Source organism: Brachycentrus maculatus, unplaced genomic scaffold (assembly GCF_059751285.1).
Source record: "Brachycentrus maculatus isolate JH-2025_06_01 unplaced genomic scaffold, ASM5975128v1 h1tg000144l, whole genome shotgun sequence".
Taxonomy (NCBI): domain Eukaryota; kingdom Metazoa; phylum Arthropoda; class Insecta; order Trichoptera; family Brachycentridae; genus Brachycentrus; species Brachycentrus maculatus.
This window is the reverse complement of record NW_028280897.1, coordinates 4,348,704-4,361,677: the sequence shown is the minus strand read 5'-3', so window position 1 is coordinate 4,361,677 and position 12,974 is coordinate 4,348,704. Positions and strand designations below refer to the sequence as shown.

Genomic DNA, 12,974 nt, shown 5'->3' with positions numbered 1-12,974 from the left:
ATATTTTTTAGGGGATCGTTGAAATGAATTTCATTGTAAAAGATTATTTTAATTATTAAAATCAGTGATCGAACCATTTTAATTAAACACGAAAAAGAGTATATTTAACCCAGAGATAATTACTGTAGAAGGAGTATTGTAATTTCTCAAATTAGTAAATTAATGATCGCTGTGAAAGATTATTTTAATTATTAAAATTTGTTAATATTCTCGTTGAAAGATTGCGAAGCGAAGATTGTGTGATGGTTCAGGATCTCAGAAGGGCCTGGGGATGATCCCTGGGGCCACCCTGACAGGAGTCACGCCACTAAATTCACAAAGAGCGGAGACATGAAACTCTCACCTGATAAATGTTTTCCGGAAAAGTGTAGGAGTCACCCGATTATATGCACTACAAAATCATTCTGCGAGAGCTTTGAGATTTCCCGAGTAAAGTGTAATAATGGTTTCAAACCAGCCCGCGCATTTGGGTTGATTTGAAACCATTATGACATTTTAAATCTTCGTCTTCTTGGTGTAATTTTTTTTTTACTGAATAAAAGTTTATTTTCAAATGTTTAGCGATTTTTTCTTGAATGTTTTTTGCAGTTACTTTGAGGCACATTTTTTAAAATTTATAAAGTTAATCAACTTTGTTTTAACCACTTTTTTATGAGTACACTTTATCCAACCGGTTTCGACAAGAACCTTGTCATCATTAGGGTTTATATACATAATTCTAAAACATTGAAATACTCATAATTAATTTCCCTTTCCTTACCAAAAACTTTTACGCACTCCACACACTATGTGAAAATATGATTTAAATCTCCTTAATGTTGTTTTTATTGTGCATTGCGTTGCGAATATGTCAACTCCAAATCACAACTACGAATAGAATCGCCCAAATTAATTACGAGTATTTCAATGTTTTAGAATTTAGTACATAAACCCTGATGTTGACAAGGTTCTTGTCGAAACCGGTTGGATAAAGTGTACTAATAAAAAAGTGGTTAAAACAAAGCTGTTTAATTTTTTAATGTTTAGCGATTACCCACTCAGGCATTGGATATGGCTCTTTTGATAAATCTCTACATAATGCTAAAACAGCATTTATTCTATGAATTACTTGTATGAGAAATCAAAGCTAACCCATTCTTATGTGTTTTTATCATGTTGCCTTTGCTGAATATAGTTTCATATAACTTCCTTCTCTTTATCTCCGCCGGTACCAAATTAAATATGAAAAAGCTTGTCCATAAATTATAAGTAGGTACGCGAGCTTATTTAATAAACAGAATATTTCGGTCGCGATGTGTTTGTTTGCTGAATACTTTTTGGTCACAATGTGATATTTGTCGAATATTTTATCACGTTTATTTCTTCAAGTATGTACTCGCACGAGTACCTGACATGAATGCTATGCGTACATAATTTTCATTAGCTAAAGTGTGCCTTTTAAGTACTTAACGATTCAATTCACTTGAATTCTAGAACGTTGTATAAATTATCTAGAATTTACTTATGATTAGGCAATTTTCATTATAGTATTTTCTTGGCAGTCATTCGTATGACACGGAAATGCAATTCATTTTTATAACATGATGAGGGGTTTGTAACACGTTGCCTAGGATAAAATGAAATTGATAAAATTTTGCCATAATACCATGGTTGAATTATAGTATGAATATAAATCTACTTAGTAATTCCCAAGAAATGTCATTACTATCGCTTGCTAGAAATTTTAACCCCCATTCGTCTTCTCGGATTCTACCTTCCTAATGGCAACTTATTTCCTGATTCAATTTCCTGTACCTCGCTTTCAACGGAATACAAAAAAATGTTTTACATTTCAATACAGTTTCCGGTATGGTATATCGCTGCATACTTTTTCCGTTTTATTTCAGCATACATTTTCAAATTATGTATATTTCTGTTAGATTTTTTTACGGTTTTGATTTTTTTTTCAACTTTATTAATTGGCTTCGTTACAAATCTCTCCGCTTAAAAAGATTATGCATATTTTTACATTTATTTTTACTTAGTAAATACCTCAATTTCTCAAAACCTATTGTGACATGTTTTTCAATATATTCCGTATCATTTTCAAACACCGTTTGAAAATGAGTGTATATCCATCATTTTTAATTTATATTTTTCTTGGTGAATACCATTTTTCATTAATATATTGCATCAAAACAAGTGTCACAGTATATTTTAAGAAATAGTGGTTTATAAAGTAAATCTTAAATTAAAAATGGATAGATATTTATTACCACAAAGTGACTGACGAATCAATTAATGATAAATTTAACACAAAACTGATTAGTTTTGCTTTTCACCAGAAAATAAAAACATCTTTTGGTTTTCGAAACTAGTCGTGTGTAATGAAATTAAAATCATTAAGTGGTTAAATAAGTGTTTAATCATAACAAAAAAATCGACATGTAAAGGCCGAATCAATGAATAATATAATTCAACAAAAATTAAACAAGTGTTTCTCAGTTTTGTAATGCTTGTTGATGTTTAACGGTCTATTTAATATATACAATAACAATGTTACTAATTATAACACCCAGTTAGGTTGGGTTATGGTAAATTGGTCCCTCTGTGCGGCCAATTACGAAAACGGGTAAGTGAACATTAAGCTTATGGTAATTCATATTGAAAGCACCGTATTTGGTCGGATAGTCCTCACACCATGCCTGTTCAGTAGACGAACTTCTATCAATTATCAGATATGAAATTTGAGGAAATTGATTGAATTAGCATGGATGACTACCATAGTGCATAATTCAGAGGCCGAATTGTTAGTCATAGCTCTGCAAACTACGGCTCGAGGTATAATAATATTAATTTATGTTGCATCATATAACTTCAAAAGCGTTTTGCTGTGATTGAATGATCAAAGATCCAAATGTTTTATTTCTGCAGGAATATTCTTTTTCACGAAGTTTTGATTTTAAAAATTGTGCGTGCATATTACGTTTGATGCAAGTGAAACTTAAAAAAAAGAATAAGTGTGATTTAATATGAGAGACAGAGAGAGAAAGAGAGAGCATCTCAAAAGAAATACAACAATACAAAAATTGCATTTAAATATTATTTTATACTTATTAATGTTCAAACACTCGTGTTTGAAAGTGACGCGAAATGCATCGAAATACGTATTACTATAGATTTTAAGAAAAAGTGGTTTATCAAGTAAGATTTTAACTAAACATTAATATATCTTTTAGGTATATTATTCTTAAGATTTTTTTATATGTGATTTGCTGGTGAATGCTGATACATCCAACGTCATGTTTTGTGAAAGAGATGACTGTATCTGTGTAGCAAATTGGGAAATTCGGGAAGAGGATGATTATTTTATATATTCGCTTTTAACTATGTTTTTGTCGGCCTCCGTAGTGTAATGGTCAACACGCTCGGCTACAGTTCTGGAGGTCCCGGGTTCGATTCCCAAGGGGGGTAAAATAAATATAAGTGATTTTTTCACTGTCATATTTATTCAATATTACCCTGGACTGGTACCTGAAGCGGAGGGCTGATCACCTTTCCGTCATGTGTAAACGATCAGGATAACATTGCGTTTATATGACGCAGTGCCCTATGCACCGTTGGGGTGCGGATAAGGGTTTTATTGTTATTTATTATTTTCTAGGGATGCAAAGATAGATAATAATTATGAAAATAGTGTAAATGCTGTGAACAGTGTATGGTGAACTGAAATGAGTTATAGCAAATTAAAAACATCAGCGAAAGCTAAACTGGCGGTTCACAACGGAGTCTTGGTTCAAACCCTAACGTATGGAAGTTAAGCACGGAGTTGGTAAAATAAAGATAAAAGAAGATTGAATGCAGTCGGAATGCGGTCTCTCAGACGAATGGTGATATAAAGAATGTATTTAAATCTGTGATATGCATAATTGATATATTTAAGAAAGATGTGTTGAGAGGGTTTGGTCATGCAAATCGAATGAGTGAAGAAAGGACAGAAAAATAAATTAATGTATGTAGTTGGAAATATCAGAATGTATTTGGAAAAGAAACCGAAGAAGATCCAGGAAAACTGGGCGGTGTCAAGTATTTCAAATAATTTAAAGCGGTCAGGACAGGAGTCAGAATAATATCCGAGTACTATGTATTATATAAGGAGATACATGAATGTGGAAGAGGCAAAGAATGTTTTTCAAGACAGATTGGTGTGGCGTTCTAATCTCCCACCCTATTACTGCGGGGAAATGGCATGATGGTTTGTTAGTTAGTTTACAAATAATTTTAACAAATAATGTTTTTTGACAATTTCTTACAAAAGTAAGATAGATACTAGCTAGATAGATACTATTAGATACTAGCCTAATACAGAGAACTGGTCCACAATGAAACATGGTTTCGACTACTCTGGTAATTTGAAACACGGCTACCGTAATAAATTTTTGTGTCTACTTATTTGAAGAGCCGCTGGCGATCACTTGATTAAATATAAATACTTTCCGCAGTTTCTTTCTGAGAGCTGTTTATGGGAGGCTTTGTTAGACAGAGATATTTCACAGAGATGTTATGCGTCGAATATTTTTTCAAACCTCTCGAATATATTGAAACAATATAAGTATAAAAATCTCTAGCATAGAATTTACGACTTATGGTACTGGAACACTGATGATGAGGAAGATGGAAAAGGGCAAATGGAAACAATTATTTATTAGTCCTTTCGAAAAAGCGTGACCAGTGCAGTTTGTGAAGTAGTGGGATGATAGAAATTCCAAATAATCAGTGTGAAAATTGCGTTTAACACTGATTGCAGTCGAGTCATTTTATTGTTCGGTAGACCCGTCGGTATACCGCTACAATAATCGACTTTAGATACTACAAACCCATTTATCAATTAACGCGCAGCATCAACTGTCAGATTCTTGCCAATGCCTTTAATTTGCCTTAGCTTATATATACAATATATATATATATATATATATATATTATATATATATATATATATATATATATATATATATATATATATATATATATATATATATATATATATATATATATATATATATATATATATATATATATATATTTATATATATATGTAGTCGTAACAATCGGCGGGTATGTATGAGGAGATGCATGAACGTGGAAGAGGCGAAGAATGTTTGCAAGGACAGAGAGGTGTGGCGCTCTATTCTCTCTGCCTACCCCTGCGGCGAAGCGGCGTGATGGTTAGTTAGTTAGTTAGTTATATATATATATATATATATATATATATATATATATATATATATATATATATATATATATATATATATATATATATATATATATATATATATATATATATATATATATATATATATATATATATATATATATATATATATATATATATATATATATATATATATATATATATATATATATATATATATATATATATATATATATATATATATATATATATATATATATATATATATTGTATATATATATATATATATATATAAATTACACAACTGTATTAATGTATTCGGATGCTCTATTAATTACTTTAGTTACTCGGTACAAACGTAGTAATGATTAGTTTTCTATTGAAAACAAGCTTATGTTAAAAAAAATGCCCTGTACGTCCTTTAAGCTACAAAAATATTTATGTGTATCAATGTTTTTAGTGGACATCCTTCTTTAATTTTCTACACATGAATAATAGTTTGTAACAGAAAAGACTATCACATTGATAAATATGCATCATTTATAAAAATAAAATAATAGTACCCGTAAACCGTTTTCCGAGTAATGATATGAAATTGGCTGAAAGCAATTGGATGAATGGTTATTTATTTTCTCCTTCCACTACTAACTTATTATATAGGTATTAGAATGTCGAAACATATTTGTCAAAACACGCTAACGTTTCTAACTATTCGTATGCAATGTAGACAAATACCATATATATGTATATATATAAATATATATATATATATATATATATATATATATATATATATATATATATATATATATATATATATATATATTTATATATATATATATATATATATATATATATATATATATATATATATATATATATATATATATATATATATATATATATATATATATATATATATATATATATATATATATATATATATATATATATATATATATATATATATATATATATATATATATATATATATATATATATATATATATACATATATAAATTTGTGAGAAAAATCATCCGAAGTAGACTGAATGTAGTCGCGATGTGCAATGCAATCTTTTAGTGCGGAAAAACCAGCTTTGGTAGATGTTTGATTGGTGAAATAAGGAAAGATTGCAAAGCCTGAGATAATAAAGCGAGTGTTTTTGCCTAGAATTTTCACTCATGAATTACATGAAACTATAGTAACTTTATTCATAAAGAGTAAATCAACTCACGAGTAGGCTATGAAACTTAAAATTTTGAAGCCTGAGATCATGATAAGCGGTTTTGCATAAGCCGTAGCTAGATTTCAGAGTCTGGATGCTAGGTAATTAAAAAAACTGAGATAAGAATTATTGATAAAATTGAAAAAGGTGTGTTGAGACGTGTAAAACGAATGAGTGAAGAAAGAAAACTGAAACAATTTTATAAGGCAAATGTGGTTGGTAATAGACGTAAAGAAAAATTAAGCATGATGAAGTGCGTATTATTTTTTAATTCACATTAATTTTGTGGAATGACACATTCAAAAATGACATATTAAAATACACACTTGTATAATACCACTTGAGTTTAATTTCATTTTTCGTAGCACACAGAGTAATTTTATAACACATATAATTGCTCTGACGCAGATAATTAATATGGTTTCCACGTATTCAATGGTTTTGTGTTGAGTTATGACCAAACCATAGCATACTTGTCCAATAATACATTTTATTAATTTTTGTTCAATCAAAATGTTGTAAATAAATGAACTGGTCAAATTATAAGCTAAAATAATAAACATGAAAATGATATTTTCTGGCGTTTCTCATGTATGAGATTATAATCTAATATAAGAGTTTCTGCTCAATAAAAAAGCTTCTTTTCATCTCACCAATAGATGTTTCTAGTGAAGTGACTGGTACCTGAAGCGGAGGGTAGATCACCTTTCTTTTATGTATTAATGATCAAGATAACACTGCGTTTATATGATGCAGTGCCCTATGCACCATTGGGTGCGGATAAGGGTTAGAAGAAGAAGAAAAAAAATGGAAGTGGATTTATATAGTTAATAAAATTATATCCGTTTGAGAGTAGTAGGAAACAATGACGCCCGAAGTCTGTTGCTAACGCCGAGCTTATTTTCTTGTTTTCTTTTGGTTGCTCTTGCTGCAGAAAAATCATGCTTCACACAGATAGGATGTTGATTTTTTTTACATAATTTGTATATTCAGTAGGGATCTGGTTTTATTTTTACCAATCATTTGGACCCTAGGTTTGGGAACTACTGTTCTGGGAGACTTTAATAATCTACGGAGGTATTCATCCGAATAAATTGCTGTTCCAAAAGTGGAAACGAAAAACAATTTATTGTTGTCGGGTAATTTTCATTTCATAAGCACAAGAAATTGACATGGATCCTGATTTTTTTTCCGCAATGTTCCCTTATCATCTCTTCTGTAATTGACATATTCTTTCTCTCCGGTACACTAATTCCATTTTCGATCAATTGAAAGGGTCACTTTTGGTTGCGTAAAGATGTGTTTAAAAATATTTTTCAATTTAGGTTATTATTTATGGAAACCTGTAGCAGAGATGGCGAACGAGGGATCCGCTTGAGAAATTATATAACCCATTTGAACTTTTAGATAAGATTATTTTAATTTCAAGCTTTCATTTAAATAGTAAATAAAAACCGATCAAAGACTGCGCTTTTAACTACTTTTGGATCGACCTATGCGTGCGAGCAGTTATTTTCATCAACGAATTCAACTAACCCTCCGTCCACTACAAACAAAAACTATCGATAATTACCGTTCCGTAAAATATGATACTTTCATTACATGTAACTCTTGTGTACGTTATATATTCTTATCTCCATGATTTATACATTATATTAAGAGTTTTATAATATATAATATATATAAGAGGTATATCTACATGAGAGAGTACGGCTATTATCCTTGGCTCTACCCGACCGAGATTCTCCAGGGTATGCTTGGCTACAGTAGTTTAGAGACTAGAAACAATGTGTATTTGATTACGCATTTTTATCGATTGCTGCGCGGTATGATCGATAATCCTGAAATTATCTGGAACATTGGTCTGTATGTTCCCGATAGTTACCTAAGACAGCGTCGACATAGATTGTTTCACATTCCTATACACAGGACCAACCTGCCGTTAGTTATGCCTGTAGGAAGAGCTACCGCTATGTTGAACAATATCTCATTGGGTATTGATCTGTTCCATGTGTCATGTGTCTGAAGGTATTTTCCGATGTGGGATTCTTCTACACCTTTGCTTTTTCTTATTTTATATTTTATTTTAACGTATACGATTTAAACTTTTTATAGATTGTAGTGTATATATTAATTGAAATAAATAAATTGAATGGAATTGAATACATTATATTAAGAGTTTATATCAAAACTCAAATGGCAATGGGCAGGACATATTGCAAGACAGGACCCCACCAAACGGACCCTAATAATTTTACGATGGAGACCTTGGGGAGTAAAAGAGGTGTTGGAAGACCCCAAAAGAGATAGTCCGACGACATAGTCGCTGTGGGGAGTAAAAAATGGCTGCAAGCAGCAACCGACTGGAGGAAATGGAAAAAGGGGAAAAGGCTTATATCCAGCAGTGGAAGACAGAGGGTTCATGAAAAAAGGAGATAAAGAGTTTTAATAAACCTAACATTAACTTCCGGACGGGTCAGTCGGACGCGCTTGGTAGAAAGAGGGTTGCGGCTACAAAATCGACTAGTAAGAAATGACTGCTGCATGCAAATTAAACACCACTCAATATGAACCATAATAAAAATTATATATGTTTATACGAATATTCTTTAAAAAAAACTCTTTAAAATTTAATGTTTTATAAATCTTGTAAGCCTTTGTTTTAATTGCTTAACATATCGCTCACTCCTTTCAAGAATGAAAAAATTGTCTATTTTCAGTTGTGGATGTTTTTGGAATGCCCAGAAAATGTACTATATCCCAGCAAAAGCTGCATATTTTTACTTGATATTTACCCGTTACAGGGCAAAAAATGTTATTTTTGCATTTTGAAGAAGAAGAAGTATTGTGTAATTATTTTTTAAAATATACTAAATATTTTTCAAATGGAAAAAAAAACCTTCAGGTTTTTAACCTAAAAAGATCTGTTGCACAGTAGAAAGTTCAATAAGTGGCTTGATTTATTTTTAATACATTGTGTTACGTTTTTAAACGTTAAAAACGTTCTCCTGAAAAATCAAGTTTTTTTTTATTTATGACGTTCTTGAAAGGAGTGAGCGATATGTGACCCGTGACATTTTTTATTAATAAAAAAAAACAAATTTGCCCACTTGTGAAAAAGGTTCGCTATCGCTGCCCTAATTATAGTATAAAGATATGTCGTACAGATTGTGAAAGATATTTTTATTGAGATAATAATTTCGTTTATTTTCGTTACAGAGCTAAGCTGAACGAAGTCGATCGAGTAGCGCTGAAAAGGGACGGCTTGACGTTGTTTGGCAAACTCATTCGGACTAAGGATGTTGAAGCCATGGGAAGGAAGGCGCAGAGGGATGCAGAAACAGGAAGAAAGCCCAAGCTCTCGGTGAGTTCCGGTCTAAACGAAACAATAAACAGAGTAACAAAATAATAATTTAAACTCAGTACCTACCATGTTAAAATGAGATGATTACCTAAGGTATTTATAGTTACACTTTTACTTTAAATACAAATATCGTTTTTACCTTATTTTAAATAATATTTTAAAAATAAAGTGAAAATTTCGTTAATTGATTCAGTAGTCACTTTGTGGTAATATCTATCCATTTTTAACTTAAGATTTACTTGAGACATCTATTGGTGAGATGTAAAGAAGCTTTTTATTAAGCAGAAACTCTTATATTAGTATGTGAGATCCGAATCCTGGATTATAATCACACACATGAGAAACGCCAGAAAATACCATTTTCATTTTTATTATTAAGCTTATAATTTGACCAGATAATGGTATTTTCTGGCGTTTCTCATGTGTGTGATTATAATCCAGGATTCGGATCTCACATACTAATATAAGAGTTTCTGCTTAATAAAAAGCTTCTTTACATCTCACCAATAGATGTCTCTAGTGAAGTTCTAGTGATTCATGAACAAGGTTTCTAAATTGGTTCATATATATAAGATTTACTTAATAAATATAACTATTTCTTAAATTATTGCATGAAACACATGTCACAATAGATTTAAAGAAAAAGTGGTATTAATTAAAAATGAATGATTCGTATTATAATCTCGAATCTTTTAACATAAAAAAAAATCATGACTTTTGTATCAACTTTTTAGTATTAACTTATCAAAATAATATTTTTTATACTTTATAAAATTAAACAACTTTGTTTTAACCACTTTTTTTATTAGTACATTTTAACTAAATCCTAAATTTTGTTTTTGGTAAGGGAATGTAATTAATTATGAGTATTTTAATGTTTTAGAATTTAATAAACACTGATGATGACAAGGCTCTTGTCAAAACTGGTAGGTCAAAGTGTTGTAATAATAAAAAAGTGGTTAAAACAAAGTTGTTTAATTTTATAAAGTTCTAGAATGTGCCACAAAGTATTTGCGAAAAAAAATCAAGAAATGTTTTATATATTTATATAACTAACTGACTATTACGCAGCTGCTATGCAGGGGCAAGCAGATAGAATAGAACGCCACACTGACCAGTCTTTGTAAACATTCTTCGCCTCTTCCATATTCACACATCTCCCGATTCCACATAACCATCGATTATCAATGAGGGAAGGGGGTGAAAATTAACTTTATCACGTTATTGTATGTAAAGTTTATATTGACACAAATTTTTTTACAAGTTATTTCTCCGATTGGACTTTTAGTTAAACTTAACAGGATCAAAGAATGGCAACTTAAATAAAACCTTAAATTCAATTGAATTTGGTGACATCGCTCACTCCTTTCAACAACGTCATATTTAAAAAATCGTAAATTTTACAGTTGTGATGTTTTCGGAATGCCCAAAAATGTACTATATCCCAGCAAATGCGGCATATTTTAAACTCAATATTTTCCCGCTACAGGGCAGAAAGTGTTGTTTTTACATTTTGAAGAAAAGGTTTTGTTTAATTTTTTTTAATTTACTTTATATTTTTCAAATGGAAAAAAAAACATTCAGGTTTTACCTAAAAAGATCTGTTGCACGGTAAAAACTTCAATAAGTGGCTTGACATTTATTTTTAATACATTTTATTATATATTTAAACAGTTAAAACGATCTCCTGAAAAATCAAGTTTTTTAATATTTGACGTTGTTCAAAGGAGTGAGCGGTATGAAAATTGTGATTTTAATTGAATGAGGGTAGAATGCAGAAGTGTGAGAATCAGCTTAATCACATTTTTACAAACAATATTTTGAGTGTGTCTTAATACTTGTCTACAAATCTGGATTATCTCCGTTTAAATGAGTTATTTTTCATATAATTTTTCGATTTTTATATACCTTACATACAAATATAAGAGTTTTTGCTCAACAAAAAAGCTTCTTGATTTCACTAGTAGATGTCTCTAGTGAAATTCTAGTCGATTTTGTACAATACTTATACAGAAGTTCCATGAAGTCGTGTGGTTGTAATTATGGGTTGAATTTGTGAATGTTACACGTGTGTTAAGTGATCACTTAAACCTCCCTTAAATGCCCAGACTTCCATATTCTTCCTTATCTATGTTAAGACGTCGACAAACGTATTTTTTTATGTTAAATTTGATTTAGTAACAGATTCAAATTTTACACCATTTGTGAATACGCGCTTTTATTTCTCCGGATGGACTTTTGGTTAAACTTGTGCCAGGATCAAGGGATATCAACTAAAATTAAACCACTATTACCGCAGGGTCGATACGCTGTTAATTACTTCATGTCCTAGAATATTAATTATTGGATGTAGCCTGAATTTCCGCAATGAGTGGGCGCTCGATGGTTTGTGTACTTTTCATGTACGTTCATAATTAAGTTTGATACCTGATGGTCATATGAGCGTAATAACAAATGGCTTCCAATTTTACCTTGTAACGAAAAGCCTATACCGAAAAATGGTACGCTGGTATTTATCTCCTGTATCTAACATTGCATATATATATATATATATATATATATATATATATATATATATATATATATATATATATATATATATATATATATATATATATATATATATATATATATATATTTATATATATATATATATATATATATATATATATATATATATATATATATATATATATATATATATATATATATATATATATATATATATATATATATATATGTGTGTGTGTGTCTGTGTAAACACGTCACAATCTTTATTCAGAGTACCTGTCCTTCGAACTAATTATGCGCGGAGTTATGTTTCGAATGGCTAGTGAGTACAACTCATGTTTTAGCCAAGTTGACATTTTCAATTGCGGAAAATCTGTGTTGAAAAGTCGAATGGTGAGCATATTGTCCTTTCAGGATCTTTAAAAACTATGCTTCTCAGCATTGTATGTATGTCCCTACTAGAATCAACATAACACACACACACACACGCACACACACACGCACACACACGCACGCACACGCGCACACACACACACACACACACACACACACACATTCATTAATTTGCTAGATCTACACTAAATATTTTGTTTAATGTATAAATTGGCTTGTTTAATGTGTATCTTTCAATTGTTTTGTTTTACATATGTCGCTGCTGTTAACCCGAATAAAAATATAT

General features: G+C 30.3%; 1 protein-coding gene across 1 annotated transcript in view; it reads left to right on the top strand.

Annotated features, from left to right (window-relative positions):
* The window catches only part of LOC148308947 (solute carrier family 7 member 14), a 170,824-nt gene that overhangs the window by 95,506 nt on the left and 62,344 nt on the right, over positions 1-12,974 (top strand). The window contains exon 2 of the mRNA XM_088260962.1: positions 9,640-9,784. Within this exon, the coding sequence (XP_088117088.1) occupies positions 9,640-9,784 (145 nt within the window). The remainder of the gene's footprint in view (positions 1-9,639; positions 9,785-12,974) is intronic.